This window comes from Salvelinus alpinus, chromosome 27 (genome assembly GCF_045679555.1).
Source record: "Salvelinus alpinus chromosome 27, SLU_Salpinus.1, whole genome shotgun sequence".
Classification (NCBI taxonomy): domain Eukaryota; kingdom Metazoa; phylum Chordata; class Actinopteri; order Salmoniformes; family Salmonidae; genus Salvelinus; species Salvelinus alpinus.
Genome location: NC_092112.1, coordinates 19,056,629 through 19,082,592, shown reverse-complemented (window position 1 = coordinate 19,082,592; position 25,964 = coordinate 19,056,629). Strand labels below are relative to the sequence as shown.

General features: G+C 42.2%; 1 protein-coding gene across 4 annotated transcripts; it reads right to left on the bottom strand.

Annotated features, from left to right (window-relative positions):
- Positions 1-176: 176 nt before the first annotated feature.
- LOC139556096 (transport and Golgi organization protein 1 homolog) lies at positions 177-24,822 on the bottom strand. 4 transcript variants are annotated; one of them, XM_071369626.1, is made up of 27 exons: positions 24,260-24,822; positions 23,134-23,267; positions 22,946-23,032; positions 20,218-22,837; positions 19,417-19,710; positions 19,193-19,326; positions 15,780-15,911; positions 14,938-14,959; positions 14,720-14,808; positions 14,537-14,614; positions 14,300-14,410; positions 13,930-14,001; positions 13,717-13,821; positions 13,506-13,628; positions 13,273-13,354; positions 12,916-12,968; positions 12,701-12,791; positions 12,474-12,612; positions 12,066-12,264; positions 11,794-11,861; positions 11,622-11,710; positions 9,351-9,464; positions 8,458-8,529; positions 7,503-7,549; positions 7,249-7,308; positions 5,946-6,303; positions 177-5,782 (listed from the first exon to the last, which is right to left on the bottom strand). In XM_071369626.1, exons 1-27 carry the CDS (start codon positions 24,378-24,380, stop codon positions 5,496-5,498), a joined length of 5,781 nt encoding a protein of 1,926 aa, XP_071225727.1. In that variant the 5' UTR covers positions 24,381-24,822; the 3' UTR covers positions 177-5,495. The 4 variants fall into 4 exon arrangements, with proteins under 4 accessions (XP_071225727.1, XP_071225729.1, XP_071225728.1 ...); XM_071369628.1 differs by having other exon boundaries at positions 7,249-7,305; XM_071369627.1 differs by having other exon boundaries at positions 19,417-19,707; positions 24,260-24,821.
- Positions 24,823-25,964: the final 1,142 nt, after the last annotated feature.

Below are 25,964 nucleotides of genomic sequence, written 5' to 3'. Positions count from 1 at the left end.
GTCTCTCATACTATATATAGATTTGACAGCCTTGACAACATACCTCATAACATTCTAGATATGCAATTAAATCAACAATCAGTCAAGTGTTTTGATTGCAGTAAATCTTGGCTGTGGGTACAAAGAGCAATGCTCTTTAACCTACAGCATAACACTTTTCACCCCAGCATACAAGATAGTATTTGCATTGTCTTTAATCATGTACAAAAAAAATTGGTTGTTTTAATTTAAAAGAAATGTAAAGTATCCCTGAAATGTAACAAATTACAAATGTGAAAGGTAATATGAAGGTGTTAGATCTACATGGCTTTACACAGGATATAGCTAGCCATACAACACATACATTGAAGGGAAATGTTTGACAGTGCTTAAACTATAATGGGTTTCAAGAGTCTTCATGTTTCATATGAACAATGGATTACATAACTGTAGTCGATTTGACCAGCTTTATTCATAAAATATCCTAAGTTATACATCTGACCTTCAATTGACTCTTCACTAAGCCTCACCCCCCTTGGTTACTGTTGCAACCTCAGACATTTTCCAGGGAAGCTCAATTCCAACATTCATTGAGAAAATAACTTTTTAAATGGTCATCACTAGTTACCACAGCCAAAGTCATAATTATGGCTAAACCTCATTACTTCTAAAATGTTTCTTAAAATCCCAACAATTGCTGGTCAATGAGACAGCGCTTGCTAACCAGCTGAGCTAGCAAACAATGTAAAAATGTATAATTAGAGAATTTCAGGAATCACAGTAGCAAGTAGTCCTGTGCAAATATTTAGCTTAAGAAAACTCAGTTTTTGCAATAGCCCTCACTGGCTTTTATGCGATTTAAACGTGACGCGAGCTTGCCCGAGGTGGAGCGCGGCGATTAGTTGCCCAAAACGGGGCGGGGTTTAGCGAAAGGTCAATTTTAAAAGCTTTCCTTCCCAGTTCATTTTTAAGCGACAGCTTTAGGGAGTGGTAAAATAATACTTTACTTCTGAAATGATCAATCAAGCAACAAAGACTTGTTAAGCCCGCCCCTTTATTTTAAATCATTTCCACAGGAAACCATAACATTGTGAAATTAATACAAAATCAATGTAATAACCTTTTTTTTACCTTACAAAATAAAAACGTAATTTTCAGGCATACAATAGAAATGTTATTGCACAATAAGCCTTCTTGCATGGTGGCAGACAGTCATTTACATTTCAGACACGGAACATAAGACAGATTTTCTGATGCTTTAATAGGAAAACTAGCTTTTTAGATGCTTCCATTTGCAAATATATACACTATATATATATTACACACACAAAAGTATGTGGACACCCCTTTAAAATTTGTGGATTTCAGTCACACCCGTTGCTGACAGGTGTATACAATCGAGCACACAGCCATGCAATCTCCATAGCCAAACATTGGCAGTAGAATGGCCTTACTGAAGAGCTCAGTGACTCAACGTGGCACCGTCATAGGATATAAACTCAGCAAAAAAAGAAACGTGCCCTTTTCATGACCCTGTCTTTCAAAAATAAGTCGTAAAAATCTAAATAACTTCACAGATCTTCAATGTAAAGGGTTTAAACACCGTTTCCCATGCTTGTTCAATGAACCATAAACAATTAATGCACCTGTGGAACAGTCGTTAAGACACTAACAGCTTACAGACGGTAGGCAATTAAGGTCACAGTTATGAAAACTTAGGACACTGAAGAGGCCTTTCTGCTGACTCTGAAAAACACAAAAAGAAAGATGCCCAGGGTCCCTGCTCATCTGCGTGAACGTGCCTGAGGCATGCTGCAAGGAGGCATGAGGACTGCAGATGTGGCCAGGGCAATAAATTGCAATGTCCGTACTGTGAGACGCCTAAGACAGCGCTACAGGGAGACAGGACGGACAGCTGATCGTCCTCAGTGGCAGACCACGTGTAACACCTGCACAGGATCGGTACATCCGAACATCACACATGCGGTACAGGATGTCAACAACAACTGCCCGAGTTACACCAGGAACGCACAATCCCTCCATCAGTGCTCAGACTGTCCGCAATAGGCTGGACTGAGGGCTTGTAGGCCTGTTGTAAGGCAGGTCCTCACCAGACATCACCGCCTATGGGCACAAACCCACTGTCATTGGACCAGACAGGACTGGCAAAAAGTGCTCTTCACTGACGAGTTGTGGTTTTTTCTCACCAGGGGTGATGGTCGGATTCGCATTTATCGTCGAAGGAATGAGCGTTACACCGAGGCCTGTATTCTGGAGCGGGATCGATTTGGAGGTGGACGGTCCAACATGGTCTGGGGCAATGTGTCACAGCAACATCAGACTGAGCTTGTTGTCATTTCAGGCAATCTCAACGCTGTGCGTTACAGGGAAGACATCCTCCTCCCTCATGTGGTACCCTTCCTGCAGGCTCATCCTGACATGACCCTCCAGCATGACAATGCCACCAGCCATACTGCTCGTCCTGTGCGTTATTTCCTGCAAGACAGGAATGTCAGTGTTCTGCCATGGCCAGCAAAGAGCCCGGATCTCAATCCCATTGAGCACATCTGAGACCTGTTGGATTAGAGGGTGAAGGCTAGGGCCATTCCCCCCAGAAATGTCCAGGAACTTGCAGGTGCCTTGGTGGAAGAGTGGAGTAACATCTCACAGCAAGAACTGGCAAATCTGGTGCAGTCCATGAGGAGGAGATGCACTGCAGTACTTAATGCAGCTGGTGGCCACACCAGATACTGACTGTTACTTTTGATTTTGACCCCCCTTTGTTCAGGGACACATTCAATTTGTTAGTCACGTCTGTGGAACTTGTTCAGTTTATGTCTCAGTTGTTGAATCTTATATTCATACAAATATTTACACGTTAAGTTTGCTGAAAATAAATGCAGTTGACAGTGAGAGGACGTTTCTTTTTTTGCTGAGTTTGATGCCACCTCTCCAACAAATCAAATTTCTGCCCTGGTAGAGCTGCCCCGGTCAACTGTAGGTGTTGTTATTGTGAAGTGGAAACGTCTAGGAGCAACTAAGGCTCAGCCGCAAAGTGGTAGGCCACACAAGCTCACAGAACGATACCACCTCGGTGCTGAAACGCGTAAAAATTCTGCCCTCGGTTGCAACACTCACTACAGAGTTCCAAACTGCCTCTGGAAACAACGTCAGCACAATACCTATTCGTCGGGAGCTTCATGAAAATGGGTTTCCATTGCCGAGCAGCCGCACCCAAGCCTAAGATCACCATGTGCAATGCCAAGCGTCAGCTGGAGTGGTGTAAAGCTTGCCTGGAGTAATGAATGCCGCTTCACCATCTGGCAGTTCGACAGACAAATCTGGGTTTGGCGGATGCCAGGAGAACGCTTCCTGCCCGAATGCAGTCTCAACTGTAAAGTTTGGTGGAGGAGGAATAATGGTTGGGGCTAGTGCCAGTGAAGGGAAATCTTAACGCTACAGCATACAATGACATTCTAGACAATTCTGTGGCAACAGTTTGGGGAAGGCCCTTTCCTGTTTCAGCATGACAATGCCCCCATGCACAAAGCGAGGTCCATAAAGAAATGGTTTGTCAAGATCGGTGTGGAAGAACCTGACTGGCCGGCACAGAGCCCTGACCTCAGCCCCTTCGAACACCTTTGGGATGAATTGGACCGCCGACTGCAAGCCTGGCCTAATCGCCCAACATCAGTGCCCGACCTCACTAATGCTCGTGGCTGAATGGAAGCAAGTCCCTGCAGCAATGTTCCAACATCTAGTGGAAAGCCTTCCCAGAAGAGTGGAGGCTGTTATAGCAGCGAAGGGCGATGCCAATGATTTAGAAATGAAATGTTTGACGAGCAGGTGTCCCCACATACTTTTGGTCATGTAGTAATGGGATATGAAATAACTTGGTACACTTTAATATTCAAAAGTGTGGAACACCTACTCATTCCAGGGAATTATATTTTTTACATTGTAGAATAATCAAAACTGTGAAATAACATATGGAATCATGTATATTTTATATTCCTCAAATTAGCCACCCGTTGCCTTGATGATAGCTTTGCACATTCTTGGCATTCTCTCAACCAGCTTCATGTGGTAGTTACCTGGAATGCCTTTCAATAAACAGGTGCGCCTTGTTAAGTTAATTTGTGGCATTTCCTTCTTAATGCGTTTGAGCCAATCAGTTGTGTTGTGACAAGGTAGAGGTGGTATACAGAAGATAGCCCTATTTGGTAAAGGACCAAGTCCATATTATGGCAAAAACAGCACAAATAAGCAAAGAGAAACGACAGTCCATTACTTTAAGAAATGAAGGTCAGTCAATGCGGAACATTTCAAGAACTTTGAAAGTGTTTTCAAGTGCAGTCGCAAAAACCCTCAACCGCTATGATGAAACTGGCTCTCATGAAGACTGCCACAAGAAAGGAAGACCCAGAGTTACCTCTGCTGCAGAGGATAAGTTCATTAGAGTTGCCAGCCTCAGAAATTGCAGCCCAAATAAATGCTTCAGAGTTCAAGTAACAGACACAGCTCAACAACAACTGTTCAGTGGAGACAGCATGAATTAGGCCTTCATGGTTGAATTGCTGCAAAGAAACCACTACTAAAGGACACCAATAAGACGAGACTTGTTTGAGCCAAGAAATACGTGCAATGGACATTAGACCGGTGGAACTCTGTCCTTTGGTCTGATGAGTCTAAATTTTAGATTTTTGGTTCCAACCACTGTCTTTGAGACGCAGAGTAAGTGAATGGATGATCACTGCATGCATGGTTTCCACTGTGAAGCATGGAGATGGTGGTGTGGGGTTGCTTTGCTGGTGACACCGTCCGATTTATTTAGAATTCAAGGCACACTTAACCAGCATGGCTACCACAGCATTCTGCAGCGATATGCCATTCCATCTGGTTTGGGCTTAGTGGGACTATCATTTGTTTTTCAACAGGACAATGACCCAAAACACACCTCCAGGCTGTGTAAGGGCTATTTGACCAAGAAGGAGAGTGATTGAGTGCTGCATCAGATGACCTGGCCTCCACAATCACCTGACCTCAACCCAATTGGGATGGTTTTGGATGAGTTGGACCGCAGAGTGAAGGAAAAGCAGCCAACAAGTGCTCAGCATGTGGGAACTCCTCCAAGACTGTTGGAAAAGCATTCCTCATGAAGTTGGTTGAGAGAATGCCAAGAGTGTGCAAAGCTGTCATCAAGGCAACAGGTGTCTACTTTGAAGAATCTAAAATATATTTTGATTTGTTTTACACTTTGTTGGTTACTACTTGATTCCATATGTGATATTTCATTGTTTTGATGCATTTACTATTCTACAATGTAGAAAATAGTAAAAATAAAGAAACCCTTGAATGAGTAGGTGACCAAACTTTTGACTGGCACTAATATATCTATCCAAATTAAATCTAAAGGAAAAGGGAAAAATAAAGAGAAATCGTGGTTGATTAGACATAGCTGGGTTTGTTAATGGTAGCAGGTGGTATCCAAGCCCTCTGACATAGTTGGTGGGTGTCTAAGGCTCTGCCATGGAGGAGCTGACTGAGTCCTGGGGCTGGGTGGTAGCTGCTGCCTGCTGGGAGCTGTAGTCTTGCCCCTGGGGACCCACAGACGAGTCATGCCCATGGGGGGCCTGCTGCATGGGGGGCTGCCCGGGGAAGTCTCTGGGGCCGCCGTGAGGAGGGTATGGGGCCGCTCCTGGGGGCAGGTGCTGGGGTGGGATGGAGTGATCACGTGGTCCGTAGTGCATGTAGGGACGTGGTGGTCCCATGGGTCGGGCCATAGGGGGGCCGCCGCGAACACCTGGGGAGAGCGAGATCAAACATGAAAAAGTGAAAAGCAATAATATAATATCCTAGTACAAAAATAACAATATAACTATGTTACTTCCCACAACTGAAATAACAAAGAAAGTCAACTTGAGGTTAAAAATTAAAACAATTGGGGCGCCGAATTCACCACCTACCGAATGGGGGAGGCACTGGTCCATAGTGAGGTGGAGGAGGGCCCCGGTGGTGTGGGGGGCCGTAGGCACCAGGAGGTGGAGGCCGCTGTCCGGGTGGCATCATGGGACCAGGTGGGTGTCCATTAGGTGGTGGGGGTCCGGGAGGCATCATGCCTGGCTGTCCGTTAGGTCCGTTGGCTGGTCGGTACATGGGAGGCATGAAGGGTGGGGGAGGAGGGATGTGGTGGGGCCCAGGAGGAGGACGGTAGCAGAGTCCGGAGGGATGGCTGATAACTGGTCTGAGGGGGCCGGGGCCTGAGTCGGGGGGGGAGCTGATAGGAGAGACCAGGAGGGAGCCAGGGCCCCGAGGTCCTGAGTTCTGGAGGAACCACCAATAAACACCATTACAAACCTAGAAGTCTTAAAGAGGAGATGTAGGTTGGTGGTGCCTGTAGCCCTGTTGCAGGCACCACCAGTGAGCTCCTTTCAAAACAGTTTCGTTAGAACAAAACACAATCATGCACATGTCAGAAACAACTTCAATATCCCATAATAGTAAGGTAAGTTATGCAGTTCACCCCAACAACAAAAATCACACGACAAAGTCCCAATCACCGTGATTTCGGGAATTAGGACCTTTCCACAAAGCATTAACCTCAAAACACACACAGCTTTTAACGATAACACAATTGACATCATGCAGTTGTGCTTTAGTTATGGCTTTGTAGAACAGTGTCACTACATTTCATTCAGTGGGGGTGGTGTTGTAATGTAAAGGACTGATAAGGCAAGTAACCACGCATGTGAAAATCCAGCCAGCAACATTCAAGTAACTGTTCAGTGTCTCCAGATTTCAATGAAATGACCTATAATTAATTACGATATGAGTGAAATAGTTTCCCCTTCCAAACAAATTGTCATTAAGCATGTTAAATATACGGTTTTCTGTGTGGAATGGTGTGGGCGTATACCGTTAATAAAAAATATTATTGCGAGTAGACCGCTGATTGGCCAGCTCATCCGCCTCATGAGGATGACATCATCCTCTGAGGAAATAGCACGCATTTTTTAAATGGTCTGTTTGAGATACAAATGTGTTTTTCCTATCTCCAATTTATACTTTGGCCACAAACATGAGTATAGGATGAGTCAACATAATTTGGGTATGAGTTAACAGAATGATTTTCACTGGACAGTTACTGTTAAGTCTGACAACCTTGTGAGGCCACTAGCCCACTGCCTGTCACTGATCCATGGCTGAGGTAAGCATGCCCACACATCCACATCCCAGCCACCGTGCCTCAGCCTCCTACATAATACTCACTGCCTCTGGGTTCTCTGTGGAGGCCTGGGCCTCAGCCTGTGACTGTGGTGGAGCGGTCTGCTTTAGAGCAAACACACCCACATGTTGGATGGAGTAACAGGGGGGGTGGGGAAGAGATGCACATAAGACTAAGGACTCGAGGTGCCTCAATTAAACTTTTCTTTGCTAGTTCCATGTCCCTTTTCCCTTCCTGACTTTGTAATGTAATAAGGAAAGAAGTTGTGGACATTGTCACAAATTGACTGAAAACTTACCGAGCTGTCCAGACTGCTTGGAGAGGATGTACGTGGTGCAATGGTGTCTAAAGGTGATGCAAAGAGCAGAATGATTAAAGGAAATACAGCTAGGACAGAGACATTCACACCTGCCAACCCTGTCCAACTTTTTAGAGTATCAGACACTCACGGCAAAGTGGAGATTCATCTTGCGCGCCGAATTGAGGTTCTTTCCCCCGCACGCTCGTGCTGTTTGAGTCTGATCGCAATTATAGAATTGTACCAAATCAAGTCTATAAAAGGTTGGAATATTTTCTTTCTTGACAGCATTCTATTTATACATATGGTAAAAGTCACTAAAAAGATCTAATGAGAAAGAACACAAAGGGCCTTTATTCTTGGAGTTTTTTTTATTTTATTGAACAAATAATAAGTTATTTGTTTCGGTACAAAATCTACAAATGTCTTATCCACAATAATTTCTTTCACTACCAAATGCGAGTGAACTGCTGGCACTTTAAAGCCCACTGAATGTCCATCTTATGTTTGCTAACGTTAGCTTGAAACAATTAGTGTTCACCTTTCCACAACACACGGAGTCGAAAAGGGATTTGTCCATGTGTTTAGGTACAGCTGACAGTCGGCAAACTCAGCATCACAACAAACAGGAGGGGCAGACACGGGTTAGCTACGTCCAATAATGATGTATTAATCTTTATGTCTGACACAAACTCCGCACATGTCTGTGTTGCAGCTCGAGAACCGAGATGTTAAATTTACTCAGTGGATCATTTTCTTTAAAAAAATCAAATATATAAAAAAAATTCTGGCCCTAATAATTTCTACCTACTTTTAACTCGGCTCTCAAACCTGCGTACATGGATAGAGAATTGCGTAGTTGGTATGCAAAATGCGTGCATGTTGGCAGGTCTGGATATTGGATCATAGGGAATAATACTGAATCAACCTTCACTGACAAATATATCCTCCCTACCAGGTCTAGCAGCCACTGGGTGTTTGTGGTCAGGGGGGTAACGACCGTGAGGGTCAGATGGAGGTCGCGGTCCTGTTGAACACAAAATACACAGTCATACATAATTTTACTTCCAAGGCTAATGTTAACACTGCCATATTCTCTGACCTCTTCTCGGCTCTCCTGGCTGTCATTAGGCACCTGACTCTACACCACTGTGGTTCATGTTACTGCTTTATGCTACCAGCTATTTATAGCAGTGTATGGTCTATTTGCAGTCTGCAGAAAATGTTTGGCCATATACTGGTAGGATTATTCCACAACTAGAACACTTGTGAATCAGTATTAATATCACATGGCTGAAGAACAACTGGATTGAACAGAGTTCCACAAGGGATCACAATGGCTAAGGCTTCTGTAACCTGACTATCCCAAGGACATGCCCCTCACATATGACCTCACAGCCGCTGAGCACCACCAAGACACAAAGAGCGGGAGGAATGCATGAGAAGGACGGTGAAAGATAGCAGAGGCAAGGGGACATTCTGGACCGCCTGTACACGCAAACCCGGTTGAAAAAGATGGGTACGGCGGTAGGTATGGGGAGAAAAGATGGGTACGGCGGTAGGTATGGGGAGAAAAGATGGCAGTGAGAGAGAGAGGAAAGCATGTCACAAGAAAATCTAAATGTAAACAGGAAGTAATCAGAAGATAAGAAGAATAAGTGATCAGACGTGGGAACCAACTAGGTACAGGATGAGAGCAGTAGGAAGAAAAAAGGGACATGATTGAAACAAAACAGGGGATATAAAGGAAGGTGAAAAAGATAGAAGGGGTTTCATTGGCTGAGGGATGGTACTGCTTGGCCAATCATCAGGGCCGAGGCTGTCCGGGGAAGGGTTCTGGAGACTCACCGTAGGGCTCGTTCCTTCTCCCCACAGGGGCAGAGGGGGGTCGCCCAGGACCCTCCATCATGAGAGGGGGGGACGGGGCACCCCCGCTCACGGGCGAGGGCCCGTACGAGTCACCTGTTTAAACCAAACCAATTAACATAATTTAAAATGATGAACACCCAACCAACAGCACACAGCCAAATATTGTGGTCAGTCTCTCCACATTGGTCCAGCTTCAAGGAATAGGCGTCAAATCAACAACACAACTCCACATATTTCCGATGGTATAGCTCCAACAGCAGATGGGCTATCCAATAGTCAAAAACAAAGTCCAAGAACTCATCTGAAACGCAATCACAGCTATTATCCAACCAACAATAGAATAGAGCTAAACCAACGGGGACTCAAAGAACACAGGGGTCTGTTCAGGAAGGTGCAACATGACAGAATATTCAGATATAAACATGATGTAGAGCATGTATCCATCTCTGTCCTCAAGAATAGGGAGTCATTTCAGTTCTATCTGCAAAATACAATGAGCTTCAAAAGTATTGGGACAGTGACACATTTTGGGTTGTTTTGGCACTGTACTCCAGAACTTTGGATTTGAAATGATACAATAGCTGTGTTTGAATACCCAAACGAACATACTGTATACTACATACTATTAGTTCATCTTAGTATACTGTAAACAAACGGTATCCTTTCAGTTGAGTGTACTAACGCTTCACCTGTCTACCGGAAGTAGATGCTGTTACTTCATGCTAGCATAACAAATGACTAGCTAGACATCTTACGACGTCATTAACAATGTGCATTGAGAACACACAACAACTACACCACTTAGCTATGCTAAGAATGACTTGAACAATCAAGTCAATACAGAAATGGGTAGTTAGATAGCGTATAGTTAATATACTGTAAAGTTTGATGTATTAGTAGCCAACTAAAGTTAGGTGGCTAACATACCAGTACATACAAGCAACTGCTGTAATAGCACTGTGACAACTCCTGATGTAAAAAGGGCTTTATAAATAAATGTGATTTAATGACATGTTATGCGGTTCGTAAGGCTAGCGTAGCTAACAACTTGTCAGCCAACATAACATGTAACTTATTTGAAAAGTCCTTACATTGCTCAACATTTGAATGAATTTGTAGCCGCTCTCGTCTCGTATGACCAATAAGCATACTACATACTCAATTTGTCACAAATAGTACAGTTAGTATGAGTATTCAAACACAGCTAATGACTATGAGGTACAGACTGTCAGCTTTACTTTGACATTATTTTCATCCATAATCGGTTGAACAGTTTAGAAATTACAGCACTTTTTATACCAAAAGTATTGAGACAAATACACTTGTGTATTAAAGCAGTAAAGTTAAGTATTTGGTCCCATATTCATTGCACGCAATGACTACAAATATGTTGGATGCATTTTCTGTTTGTTTTGGTTGCGTTTGAGATTATTTTGTGCCCAATAGAAACGAATGGTAAATAATGTGTCATTTTGGAGTAAATTTCATTGTAAATAAGAATAGAATATGTTTCTAAAAACACTTCTACATGAATGTGGATGCTACTATGATTACGTAAAATCCTGAATGAATAGTGAATAATGAATGAGAAAGTTGGGCATAAATATCATACCACCTCAAAAATGCTAACCTCCCCTGTTATTGTAATGGTGAGAGGTTAGTATGTCTTTGTCTCTCTAACGTTCGCATTCATTATTCATGATTCATTCAGGACTATCCGTAACCATGGTAGCTATCCATAACCACATGAATGAATAAGTGTTTAGAAACATTCTATTAAAATGTACAATAAAAATTACTCGAATTACACAATACATTATTTACCATTAATTTCTATTGGGCACAAAATAATCTGAAAAAACCAAAAGAAACAGCAAATGCATCCAACAACTTTGTAGAGTTAAAACCTTGAAGTAATCATTGTGTGCTAGAAATATGGGACAAAATAATAAAAGTTAATTTATCCCAATACCTTTGGTCTCCTAAAATGGTGCTGTAATTTCTAACGGTTCACCCAATATGGATGAAAATACCCTCAAATGAACGCTGACAGCCTGCAATTTAACATCGTAGTCAAGTATAATTTCAAATCCAAAGTGCTAGAGTACAGAGCCAAAACAACAAAATTGCTGCTGTTCCAACACTTTGAGCTCACTGCACATTCAACATTTTGCCTTACTGAATGCACCCCAGATGTGCCAGTTGCCAGCACCTAATAACATTGGGAACTCTGTGTGGATTTGTTCTTACCTCGTCGGAGAGGCATGGGAGCCATCCCAGGGGTGGGTTTGAATAGAGGCCTACGGAGCTCATTCAGCTTGCTGGACATCTCCGTCAGTCTAAGGTGAAAAAGAGAAAGAAATCTAGACGGGTATAGCTAACCCCATTGGTATTGCCCAATTGAGTTTGTTGTAGCACTCACTTGATACGGAGGTTAGTTGATTCCTTTTTCTCGTCCAACAGAGCTCGCTCTGCGGCGCGTGCAATAACCTAGAGAGAAGGAAGAGATATTTAAAATCTCATGTTTGGGACTTTAAATTTACCTTACGAAATATTGGTCAAACAGTACTTTAAATATATATGTATAAAAAAAAAATGTTAATGACCTTGTCGTTCTACATGTGTGCCATCAGTGGGGGGGTTGAGAAATGAGTAGGAGACACATTAACGTTGTAACAAATAAGTTGTACATACCCAGTTCTCATGGGATTTCTGCTCCTGCTCAATGATCTGGGCTTTGTAGGACTTTTCAGTCTGTTTCAGCTCATCCTGGATCTCCTTGATACGCTGCCTGCACACCTTGACCTCCTCCTCGGCCTCTAGGGCCTTGCCGTCGACCTCAGTCAGCCTGTCCTCGTTGTTGCGACGCTCAAACTCCTCCTTGGTTAGCTTCCTGTGAGGCGACAAACACAAATCAAATGAAGCTTTATTTAAAGTGCATTCAATAATCTCAATATACTTTACAGCAAAACAATAGAATACGTTTTGAAGAAGGCACATTGAGGAAAAAGTCAATGTTCTTTTTACATGCCGTGGTACCACTGAGAACAAACCCTACAATGGTATTAATGCATGAACTGAACAGCGTCTAGTTCTACTTACTGCTGCAAGGCGTTCTCCTTCTGCTGGTACATCTCTGTAATGATCTCGTTCTTCTGCTGCAGGGTCTTGTACTGGTTCTCCAGGTGGTTCTTATCACTTTTCACCAACAAGATGTCATGCTCCAGCTTCTGGTATTGTTCTGTGGTGATAAGTTGATCGTGTTGAGAGAGAGAAAAGGGAGTGATGCATATCTAATTCTAGCTGCTGGGATATAGTGCTTGACATACCTTCCAGCTCTTTCCTGGCTTTCTCTTCGTTCAGCAGCTTGGTCATGAAGCGATCGCGCTCTTCCTCCACGACAGACAGAGTGGTCTGGACCTGTAGAAAGTATTGTATGCCAAGAGTTAGTAAGAGTTGACTCACTTCTTAGTTCTGAATATCAATATTTTGGCTTTCAGATACACAAAAATGTGGGTTTGTTCAAGAATGGACTCCGTCTTACCCGAGTGACATCCATCATTTGCTTAATGCGGTTTCGGATGACGGTCTGCTTGTCTGAAACAGACCAAACATGATTCTAAATCCAGTTTACCCAGATACACACTGGGGGCTAGCAGATGCCGCCATATAGGCCTAATTATGCGTTCAGTCTTAACTGCGTCAGGCAGACCAATTCTGATCTTTTTCCCACTAATTGGTCTTTTGACCAATCACATCAGCTCTTTTTCAGAGCTGATCTGATTGGTCAAAATATTTGGCTACCTGTCTAAACAAAGCCTTAGTGGGACAACACTTACATATTTAGCATGTTAATTAGCAAGTTATCAAGTCATTTATGACAAGGTGTCAGGTGAATTACCGTTAGCGGCTTCCCCGTTAGCCACGACGCCTCCTTTTAGGTCGTCGCAGGCCTCGAGGTCTCTCAGGAGGTCAGACAAAACCTGCCAGAGAGGGAGAGAACCACCAATTATACACTACACTTCTCCCCTTGGATCAGCCAACAAAAAATAATTCTGGACAACAATTTTAGAACAAATACAAAATCGTAACATTACATTTTTTTTTTAATAATAAAAAATAAAAAAAACTCGCCTCAACGTTGTGGTCCTTCTGAGCAAGGGAGTCCTCCAGGTCTTTCTGGGACTTCTGGTAGACTTTGATCTGCTCGCTCAACTCCCTGTGCTTCTCCTCCCACGAATTGGCAGCGTGGTGCAGCTGGAAGGAGGATATTAGGACATAAAGACTGCTGCATCATATGTCACGAGGCTTAAAGTGTGAATTGTTGTTCCGTGTTGGTACTCACCGAGATGTTCTCCTCTCTCAGGGTGGCGATATCCTTCTCCAGAACCTGGTGCTGGACGTTCCGTGCATCTTCGCGGAGCTTGGCTTCTTCCATCAGAACGGTAGCCTGCAGAATCAACAATTTGTGCTCTATACTGTGCTATATATTAAAAACGGCCATATGCCATTTATATTTGAGTGTTGCAATGTTGATGTTTACATCTTTGATATGTACCTTTGAGAGAGCCTCCTGAGTCTTCTTTCTGCTCCGCTTCAACTTCTCAATAGTTTTGTCCATTTCTGACATCTATAAGTAAAGATAATGAGCATAATGACTACTATGTTTCTCTGTGCTCCCCAACAAGTTGTTCTATTTAGGCTATTAGCTGGCTAGTAGTAGCAGACTATGTGGTCTGACAAGATCACAATATTACTAGTTCTTCAAACTAGATAAAGGCATAATTTTAAGACTGTTGAATACCATCTATTAGATGTATTGTCAAGGTAGAGATACTTCGAAGGAACAACGTTGATCAATTGGTTGATCAAAAAACCCAGAAGAAAACCCCGCCCGACATTTCGGCTTATTGCTCAGCATGACTCACCATATCTTGATGTTTCGCCGTCTTTGTCCGCTCTTCGTCAAAGGATCTGGCGAGCAAGTTCTTTTCCTCATCCAGGCACTCATTTTGTCTCTCCATCTCTTGCACAAGATTCTGGATAGATATTGAAAGAAAAGGGTGAGACAAACAAATATAACAATGGAAAACAAAAACAAACAAGTACACAATAGTCAGCCTGACAATGACGTGTGATCATGAGAATATTTCCCTGAGGCTCACTTTTAATTCTTGGATCTTTTCCAGAGATGAGGTGGCAGATTTCTCAGACAGCTTTTTCTTTTCTTTGAGTTCTTCACCCTGAGGGGAACCCAGTAGAAATATATGATCAAAACATTGTTACGCCTCTTAATTCACATTGAACCCAAAGTCTGGATCTTGGTCAGTGAAGTCTCAGCAACATACCTGTTGTTTCAGTTCAGCAACCTTTAGGAGTATCTCCTCCTTCTCTTGTTCAAATGCTTTCATCCTGTCTGCCATCTCTTTTTCAGTAGCTAATCAAAAATATATGTTAAGAGTACGAAATGAGACTTGTAAGCCATGTGACAACACATGCCAGTAGGCAATATGAATGAGGATTCACTATGCACCATAAATTGCCAAAAAGAAGTAGATGAACCTACTTAGATAGGACTTCCTTTTGACCTGTGAGATGGAAAAGGAAATAGGTCAATACATTGAGGCAAAGTCTCTTCAATAGCAGCATGCAATACATCATAGAATAACATAAAACAATAAAAACAAAAATGATGAAATGTAGGGTGTCCAATCAAAAATGCTTATTTTGACCAATGGGCCAAACCTCTACCATAATCCATTCAAATGTTATTGGAGTTTTTACCCTTGTAGGATGGTCAAGATTAAGGTGACTAAATCAATGGAGGCCAGAGAAAAAAAGTGGTCAAAAATCTGGAAAAAAGGCACTGTATGCTACTGTAGGCTGGATGCTGTGTGAGAATTAAGACTAAATGACATCGTTGAACTTGTCATTTTTCTTCTCGAATCCGGAGGACATGAAACAATATAGAGGTAAGATAGATATTGATGTTGAGACATGACATGTAATATTTTTTTATTTTACTGTACGCTTTTCATATTACTGGAAATTCCTGTTATTTTTCGAAGATTTCTCTGAAAAACAAGCGTATCTCTGAAATGTCAATGGAGCACTGAGCGTACTCCAATCTTTTTACATTTCATTCAGCTAGTGCCAAGTTAATTTTGCGACCCGCGGAAACTACGTTGCAGAAGATGTAAAATCCATGTAAAATCCTCAAGTCAATGTGAGAGTCACTGCTCTGTCAACAGAGCTTGGTACTTATTATCAGATGTATTAGTTCACAAAATCAAAGATAATGTTATGTTAGAGAAAACCCCCACTGAATTATTCAGAACATGAACAATCACGTGTGTCTTGGACACCATATGAAATTCTGAAAGCAGTGACCGAGCAAAAATGACTTACAGATAAAACGCTCTTCCAAAAGAGGAAGAGGAAGCCGATGACCCCGGCGCCTGCAGTGGCCAGGACGGGTTCCCAGGACACGCCGTAAAAGTCCGGACCTGGCTTCCATTCCTCTGGCAGGCAGGTGACCATCTGGGGAGAGACACAGGCCCAATCACACAGTGTTCCTTCCTACAGCTCATATTTCAGGTTTAGCAAATAAGTTGGGCAATAGCTGGGCTGATGAAGGACAGAGGAAAATCCTTTTACTAAACAATCAGGCATTACTGTGTTGTTCAAACTGAGCACCCTCTCAGTCAATGCCAACAGACACTTCTTCAGATCAAATCAAGGTGGGTTCTGAAATAGTCCTAGCCTATAACCCAGTTGTTGATCAAAATCAATAAAGAGGGAAAACCTGCCTTAAGCTTATCTAATCCCCAAGTCAAATGGGGATTGACTTGGGGCCCTGCCACTGTCTAACCAGAGACCTTTGCACTATGAACGTGGCATACAGGCACAACACAGACCATACATCTCAGTCGCTCAGTGAAAATCTTGGATTAGATCAAACAAGCTAAATTAAAACACCACACTGTTGGAGTGGATCTAACAAACTAAGGCCTATGTGGATTTAGAGTGCCTTATGTGCCCTTTCACCCTGTTAAAGGCAGGCAATAAACAAACAACTACTTAACATAAGGCCTAGCATATAATTAATTATAAACTGGGTGGTTCGAGCCCTGAATGCTGATTGGCTGAAAGCCTTGGTATATCAGACCATATACCATGGGTATGACAAAACAATTATTTTTTACTGCTCTAATTACATTGGTAACCAGTTTATAATAGCAACAAGGTACCTCTCTGTTTTTTGTGGTATACTGCCAAAATACCACGGCTAAGGGCTGTACTTTGCATTGTAGGCACTCCACTTTGCATTGTACATAAGAACAGCCCTTAGCCATGGTATGGCCATATACCACACCCCCCTCGGGCCTTATTGCTTAATTATAAAAGGGAAGAGGTCAAAGCAACAAAGCAAAATTCAACAGCTAAGAGAAACCCCTCGATCTGAGCCCTACATTTACAGGAATAATGGTTACTGCTAAAGTCTGGTAAGTGGCCAATTTCTTTTTATGAGGAAGAGGACAGTCAACTTTCACTTTGATAACATTAAAACAAACGAGCAATCAAGTGATCCCTTCTTGGCTGAAACTATTGGAGAAATGTAATATGTATTGGACGACAACTAAACCATTCCACAAGGCTTTGAAGCTGCCAACAAAATTGAGTTGCAATTTAGTTATAGCAAGCCATCCATTTGGTAGACTAAGACTTGGCTAGCCAGCTAGCTGAAATAGTTATAGCCTCCATAAATGCGTAGTGTCAACACTAACATTAGCCAACTACTTACATATTGAAGTTCCGTTAGAAATAAGGCGTAGAAGACGGACAGTTGATCAGTGTCTGTCATCATGGGCAAAGGGGTTGTTTCTTCCATTGCTACTTAAAGTAGTACTGTTTGATAGCTGAGCTACCTAGCTAGGCTAATATGCAATGCAACTGGCTTGCGGAAATCCGAAATTCCTCGTTTCACAAACCTATCAACGTAGAATACTTGAGGCTCCTTCATCGTGGTTGTCTTTGACGACACCGAAGAGGACAAGCTGTGCCCATCTAGCTTGGTGAACTAATAGGCTTACTAGCTAACGTTAGCTTGTTGACTGATTCGCCAGCAACCTGTCTACTAGCGACGCGTAGCTAGCTAGCTAGCTAGCTATGCATTTAGCTTCCTTTTAGAGATTTGAACGCGATTACTTTCCACGACAAATGCACAAGTAGAAAGAAGGCTTGTACTACGAGCAGCGGTGTAATGTATGCCCTACTCAATACCAATAAACCAGCTGTAGTGGTCACTGAACTTCAGACTACACTTCCTTAGAACACGTCAACAAAAAAGAGGAAGGATCAAACCTGGGATGTATTCATTCGGTCGATTCTGTTGCAAAATCCCAGTTTCATAACCTACTGTACTGTCTGTCTTTGGCAAAACGTTTCTTAAAGGAAACCGAAATAAGAGGCGGGACCTAACTGAATTTGTCCAATAGAAACTCTCGTTTAGTTGCAAAATTGTTTGAACTAAAGATGACAGCAGGAAGCAAAGTTCAGATAGAAAAAGGCTCTGTAGAACAAACATGCCTCAGACATGTTGAATAAGGAATAATTTCTGCTCGATTAATGGATTTCTATCTGCAACGTTTGAGAACGTTTTGCAATTGAACGTGGCCCTGCAGAACCTTTGACCTAATGACATCACATCGAGCAAGTGGGAAAAATGTTGCTCTATGCAAAACCAATGTTACAAAAAAAAAGCTTAAAAAAAAGAATTAAACATTTGAAAACCATGCAGTGTCGCATCAATAATTAGGCAAGATAAAATGCATATGCATACCAGGGTTTCCGTTAGGCTAAAAGCTGGCTTACCGGCTACGAAATAAATAGAAAAGTTGAGCAATAAAATTGGCGCCCGGCCAATTGTCTGGGAAAAGAAAAGAAAACAATCCCATTGTGAAATAATGCTTTTTAGCTATTCATTGATGGAAACACCAGTTGATGGAAATACATTTGACTGGTCATGCTTATCGGTCTATAGGTTAATTTGCATAATGTGTAGGCTACAGAATATTTGTTATGCATCTCATCACACACATACAGATAGTCTTTGAGCGGAAAATCTGTCAGACAGCGCGAGAGCACCAGCATCTCAAACAGCAACGGAAGACAGGCTTCATCAGTGCATCACATACCACTTTGCAATGAGCTGGAGGTAGTAGGCTATGCATTTTGAAAACATATACTTAAATTGTTTGAACATTTTAAGACATGGAGGTACATCTTACCTTGCTTCAAAAGTAGCCTATTAGATCTCTCTAAATTTCTAACAGATATTTTAATCTCTGTTGCATGAAACCGCTCGCATGTGCGGTGCCCTTTTGACAATGGTGTTTTCCCTCTAACTGCATTATGGAACGAACATTTTCCCTTATGTTTAGAAATAATAGTTTATCAACATTAGCGAAATGTTATCTATAGCATCACTCATTGCTTTTGAACATTTTATTTTTACGCCTAGGCCTCCTGGTTGAATGAATTTTGGATCCATCTTCCCACAACTGTCCGAGAGTTGGAATAGACTATTTCTTTCTCGAATAGCTGACCAATAGTAGAAATGTTTATCTATTCTATCAGGATTGTATTGTTTTAGGCTAGTGATTTTGTTGTTCGTTACTCGTAAATGAATGTTTTCCTAATGGAAACCCTGATGCATACCACACTTGAGGCCTAAGCATTCAATTCTGACAGTCTGAAAAGTTAGTCAATTAATAGGAAGACACACTCATTCATAGACAGAAGTACATGAAGTAACTTACCATAACAGCATATATTCCAAGGTACTCATAAACCAGGGTGACTAGACTACCAGAGAAAATTAACACCGATACGAATGATGAACCATTCTGCTCCTCTTCCTGGAAATCAGAAACAGGAGGCGACTCCAAAGAGCCTGGCAAAAAAGGACAAGCAAATTAGGTTAATGTCTACACAGTTTATCCCTCACAGCAATCTCAAAAGTAGAAGTTGAAAGAGCACATACCTGAGGAAGGGTGCTCCATGTCAACAAGTCCCATGTCCAAGGTATTTTCCAAAATAGCTTGAGGGCCCCTCTGGATTTCTTCTGGCTGATTGTCTTGGTTTCTGTTAAAATGCCCCACATCCTCCTCAAGACCAATATCCAGATCTGGTCTGTTGTGGCCTTCATGGTCAGGCTTCTCCTCAGGTGCCTTAGTCTCTTCACTCGTCTCCGTCACAGTGAGGTTGTCCTCGTTTATGTCCCCCACAGAGTGCGGGAACGTCTTTTCTTCCTCTGCATCAGACACGTCCCCATCTTCTCAAATATTTATAGCGGTTCAAACAGTAAGTACATTTTCATGCATTGCAATCTAACTGGCATTGTCAGGGTGTGGTTTTGTGCTATGTCAATAGACTATTTACTTTGTGGTACTTCATTGGCCTTTCTTAAAGATGGAATCCGCAATAGGGGGAAACAGTGCCACTGGCCACCCCACGACCGTTGTTATTGTTGCAGAGCTGAGGACTATTGTACAGCATGGCAAAAAAATTGCAGTACATATTTTGCTCTCGTGCGTACAATGATGTCGGAGAGAAAAATAAAGTTTGTTGTTTGCATTAACTTTGTTGTAATATCGCAAATGGACATGGCCGTTTTACCATTAAGGATTCCAGCTTTAAATACAGCTTCTCATGCAAACCCAATCAGCAGGCATTATTATCATCATGTCATTTGCAAACGCATGACATTTTCCATATAAATTAATTAAAAAGGTTTTAATCCTCCCATAATCTGACATTAACTGAAGTAAATAAGCAATCTTACCGGTGTCAGGGTGTAGTTGACTGCTCTCTTCCAAGGGAGCACTGTCGCTGGTCGTTGAGTACTTCTGATGCAGGGTGAACGCCAACTCTTGGAAGTTGTCCAAGATGGTGGCTTCCTCATCAAACTCACCAGTCTCCTGCTGTCCGTCAGCATTCTCCCGGGCATCCAGCATCCTCTCAATCTCATCCAGGATTGGGGTCTCAGAGGCCTCCAAAATGGCCTCCAGCACCTTTTCAATGTCCTCACTGGTGTTTGTCTGTGACATCAGAGCAGCATTCAGCTCCTGCTCCAGGTCAGAGAACAATAACTCCACCCTGAAGAGGTTCTGAAGACCCAGAATCTTCTGGAAGCGCTCCATATCCTCTTCCTTGAAGTGGTAGCGCAGTAGCGTCAGCCTCAACACATTATCACTGTATTCTGGCTCTTGGCCTGAAATGGGATCCGGAACTTTGTCTTCAAGTGAGGGTGTATGTGTTTGATCCAAGCCTGCACTTTCTGAATCTTCTATGTCATGCTCCTCAGGTTCTATGTCAATAGCCTCCTCAATTTGGACAACATCCAACTCATCACTAGATACAACCTCGGTTTCTGTAGCATTATTGGATTGCTCTGACCCAAATTCCGATCTACTTTCTTTGTCCTTATCAGTGTGCTCGGTTTTGGATGAAGAAGACAATGCTGCATTTTCATCCTCTAGCAATTCTTCTTCAATCTCCAAGTTCTCTGGGTCTATCAAATCCTCCTTGTCTACAGGGAGTTCTTCATGCCTCTCTTTAACCATTGTGTTTTTAGTTGGATCTGGGACGTTAGGTCCTCTAAATCGTCTGAAAAGCTCTGTACCACCCGGTTTCAATTTATTCTCTACTTGTGAGAAATCTCTTGACTCTTTTTGTATAGGGAGTTCAATAGCTTGTTTCTGCTCTGATACGTTAGTTTTACTATCAAAGTCTGAGAGCAGTTCTGTCTGTGAGACGTGTTTAGGGACTGTGCTTTCATTTACTGTAAGATTCTCTGCTAAAGCCTCCTCAGTATGTTCAAAAGGAATCACCTCATCAGCAGGCGGTATTGAAGGTTCAATGTCACCTTCTTCAGGTTCATCCTCCAACTGCAAAGTCTGGGAATCCACATCAGGCATTTTGACAGCCTCATGGAAATCAGAGTCTATAGGTTCCTCAAAGATGACCTCATGTGGCTGTTCTGTTACCTCTGGCTCCTGCTTTGGGTCGTTGGCTAGCAGCTGTATATTCTCCTTGGGTTCTTTTTGTATGGGGAGTTCTTCAACAGCTTGCGTCTGTTCTGAGTCGATAGTATTACTATCAAAGTCTGAGATCATTTCTGTCTGTGAGACGTGTTTAGGGACTGTGCTTTCATTTACTGTAAGATTCTCTGCTAAAGCCTCCTCAGTATGTTCAAAAGGAATCACCTCATCAGCAGGCGGTATTGAAGGTTCAATGTCACCTTCTTCAGGTTCATCATCCAACTGCAAAGTCTGGGAATCCACATCAGGCATTTTGACAGCCTCATGGAAATCAGAGTCTATAGGTTCCTCAAAGATGACCTCATGTGGCTGTTCTGTTACCTCTGGCTCCTGCTTTGGGTCGTTGACTAGCAGCTGTATATTCTCCTTGGGTTCTTCAATTTTGGGAGGCTCCTCTGGTGCAATCTCACCTTCGTCATCCTCGTCGTCCTCTTCCTCTGAACCTGTAACATGAGCTGTTCTTTCCCCACCACTGACAATGTTAAAAACTGTATCACCTAATGAAGACCACAGGTTCTTGTCCTTGGAGTCCTGTTTTTCAGCTGTCTCTGGTGGACTCTCTTCCTCATCTGTCTGGTCAGATTCCAGAATGTCTTCGTGTTCTAAATTAGAATGTTCTTCAGAAAAAGCCAGCAATGGAGTTTCCCTAAGATGATAATCACTTTTCTCATCCTGCTGATATTCAAACTCTTCACTTCCCTCGTCCTCCTCGTCATATGGAGTCACCTTCCTAGTTTCCTCGTCATCGGAGGTGACAGCATCAAAAGTTGTTCCAAGTGTAGTTTTCAACTCAGGGACAGGTCTGCCTTCTGAAAAACCATCTGGCGCATTCTCCAACTCAGGATCATCTTTGGATAGAGGTTCTGAAAGGCTTTCTTTAGTCTCACCTTGCTCTGGTTCAACAACACTGTCCGGCACAGAGTCCTCGGCCCTCAGCTGATATTTCTGAAGGTCATCTTTGATCCTCTCAGCTGTGGGCTCAACTACTGTGTTAGATTCAACTCCTTCTGCATCAAGAGTTTCAATTACAGTTTCAGGCTGAGGTAGAGAGGACTCTAAAGGATCAAAATGGCCTGGATCTTTATCCTCTGGAAACTCCTCTAAAACCTCCTCTAAAACCTTATCAATGTCCTCAGGAACATCACTATCAATCTCATCGTTTTCTAACAGAGTCACTTCAGGTGGAGGATCATCCACTTCCACTGTGGTGCTCTCTGCACTTTTGTTTTGGTCTAAAGTCTCTGTGGTTCCTTGTACAGACTTGTCTTGGTCCGTTAACAATAAGGAGGAGACTAACAGTGACTCAATGTCATAACTGTCAAACTTATCGTGTCCGGTGTCGAAACAAACAAAGTCGGTTTCCTGAAAAGAAAAAAGAAACTTGTTTGAGTCATACTACCCATTTCAGAAAGTAGTTCAGGCATTTCAGATTTCTTAATGATGCATTGGCAATGATGCAATAACAATTACCTGAGCAGGAATCTCCAATTCTTTTTCGGTGTATATGTGATTGATTGCGAGTTGGTCTTTATGGAAGTAACCAAAGCGGTTACCAACCTAATTGTAAGAAATGGAAACAAAACAAAGAACGAAACAATGTTAACATTGCAGTCTAGAATGTTTTGTTATCACATGATTAAATATGAACTCATACTTACAGACCCCGCCCATATATCTGTCCTTCTGCCTGAGAGTTTATAGTAGACATATACCGTCTCTCCTTTTTTAAAAGACAGGAACCGACAGTCTGGTCCAGTGAAATCACTTGATGCTTTCCCCCGGCACAGGAGCACTGTGGAGAGGAAGGATTCACCGATCAGTTGTTGTGGGAATGTCACCCACACCAAACATCTCATCCAATGACCCAGCCATGGACAGTCTTTGGGCATCCACATTTAGTGCCCCATGCACAATCAGGGTGTAAATACACATCCCTAAGGTAAACCTTGCTTAATCTTCTTATCTCTTTACACCTTACAGTGAGTATCAAGGGTTCAATGAAACAGCTTTTGTTTTTGATAAGGCAAATGCAAAAAGTCAAGAACTTGCAAGCAGAGAGGGGGTTAATGACAAGTTTTCTTTTTATGTCAACAATATATAGCTAGCTAAGCCTATACACCATCTTGCAATTGAGCTAGTCACAGTGAACGTGGCTATTTGCTTCCTAAAAGCCAACACATAATTAAATGGTCCCTAAAGATTATCATAAAGTAAAAATGGCTTTATAAGTAAATTTGATTGACTTAGGGAGCTAGTTGATTACAATAACTTAGCCTACCATACACACAACATAGATGTGTTGGCTAACTAAGGACACTGCCAGCTGTTGTGTAGTCCACACTGGTGAACATTGCCCATGAAACACTAGGGCCTTCGGTGGCTTTGATTTCAATAAAATATGTAGGCCGAAAGCTTGTTTACGTGGTACAAGCTACTACAGAAACAGAGTTGAGGTAACGTTAACTAGCTCCAGAATTAGGCAACTAGCCAGCAGTAGCCAACCCAGGCTTCGGCTACGTTACAACCAAGCAAGCCAGGTTACTAGCTATATTTAGTAATATTACATTACTAATTTCGTGCTGATAAGAATACTAACGACAGTACTCTTATCTAGGTTAGCCGAGTTCATCCCTTTGAAATGGCAACAGGTCAAAGATAACGCCGGTTTATTAGTTAGCTAGCTAGCTGCTACGTTACACTGAAATGAGGTGGGGAGAGTGCATTTAACGATCGATGGAAGCATCATTCCTGAAAGTTCGCGTGAGCTAAACGCCGAGTACTTACTACTGCATTCCTCGTCGGCACATCGTTTGAAGTCGGAGAATCTCCTTTCGGTGGCGGCATTGGATATGAAATTATTAATAAATAAAAGTAAAACGTATACATGAGATACATTTACAGCCATGTCGGCAGTTGGGCTGTCTGGTTCTGCTCGAGCATGAGCAGATGAAGCCGACACGTCAGCAAATCCAAGGCTGGTGCAATTTGCAGGATGTTGATCGTGGAGTCAAATATCAAAATATGGGCGGACAAGGACAAAAATTAAAGAGCAAGGCCATAGAACCAGAATATAATCTTCGTTTGAATTGCATACGTTCTGATTCGGGTTTATTACGTCTTTGTTGGATACACCTCAAACATTCTACACGTTTACTGGCAAGTGGTCGCAATTTCCTTTCCCCCATTCAATTTGCCAATCTGACTACAGCAGATGTATTATGACACCACAAAAGATGTGTGTGTTGTACACGTGCATTGTTTTTTCAGGGGTACCCTAACAAACAAAACAAATAGAGAGAGAATATGACTGAATCTCTCGCAGCCTTAGGTTGGTTAGGCTATCCTTTCTGCATGGCTACCTTTCTGTATGAGAGCGTGGTGCATTCCCGTTCTCAAAATAGTAGGTCCAGGGTAGCCCGGCAGGACTCCTATCTGGGGGGGGGGCCTCAATGGTGGTAATGATTCAAGTCACATGTCATTGCAAATGAAAATGACATAAAAGCATTGCAACGTATTACAGGCCTATACCAAAGACATGAACCTCTTTCTGCCTATTCTTACAGCCCATAAAAGTGACGTTGGCTAACTGGGCTGCTCCATTCCACATTCAGAGTAAATATCTCCCCTAGGTATTGACATTATTGTTTTAAAATGGATCTCTATTTCACTCCCATAAATAATAATATCTTCCCCAGCACTATTTGATGCCTACTTGCCTTCATTATTCCAGTGACGTGAGGCACTGAACCTCCAATGATTTGCTAGTATATTCTCACTTGGTTATATTACCTACTCACTTCGACCAATAGGTGCGTTAAAGTGCATGACTGTTTACTTTTTATTTGATTAAACAACAGTAACATACAAAACAATATAACAGCCAGAGTGATTACAAATAAACAAAAAGTAACAAATACATCTGAGACATTTTGCTTTGTTCCCTAATAAGAGATTGACATACTGACATTCAACTATAGAATCTGTGTAGTAAAATGTCAAACTTGGATATTTCAATGGTTGTATGCATTTTGTTGCCAAGATATAGCGTCACATCGGTCCAGAAACCCTCACCATGCAAACAACCACAAAATAAGTGTTCAATAGATTCAGTTTCTAGTTCACAAAAACTCCATTCACTGGTAACATCAGGTATATATTTAGAAATCAAGTTATTACAGGGGTAGAATCCATGGACAATCTTAAAGGAGATCTCTTTTACTTTGTTGGTCACCATATATTTGTGAGGAGTGAGCCAAGCACAGTGCCAGTTCACATCAAACGATGAAGCACAACAAAATATGGCAGAAGGAATAGATTTCCTGTAGAAAATATCCCTTAATAATCGATTGTTGAATTTCTAATCTGGTAAACCTATGCCATTCACCTGGATATCACTTACAATCGGAAATGTCCCACAATATGCATTATTCTGTAGTAAAGAATTTATCGCCACTAGGTATAGCTTTTATAAGTGTCATATTCCTTGCTT

What these genes read in the sequence shown, in the direction of transcription:
- LOC139556096 (XM_071369626.1), bottom strand. Translation starts at nt 24,380, where the DNA reads ATGGCTGTAAATGTATCTCATGTATACGTTTTACTTTTATTTATTAAT. An exon ending in AATTGGAGATTCCTGCTCAG is followed by an intron (nt 22,838 to 22,945) that starts GTAATTGTTATT and finishes TTTTCTTTTCAG; the next exon opens with GAAACCGACTTTGTTTGTTT. An exon ending in TGAGAGAGGAGAACATCTCG is followed by an intron (nt 13,629 to 13,716) that starts GTGAGTACCAAC and finishes TCCTCCTTCCAG; the next exon opens with CTGCACCACGCTGCCAATTC.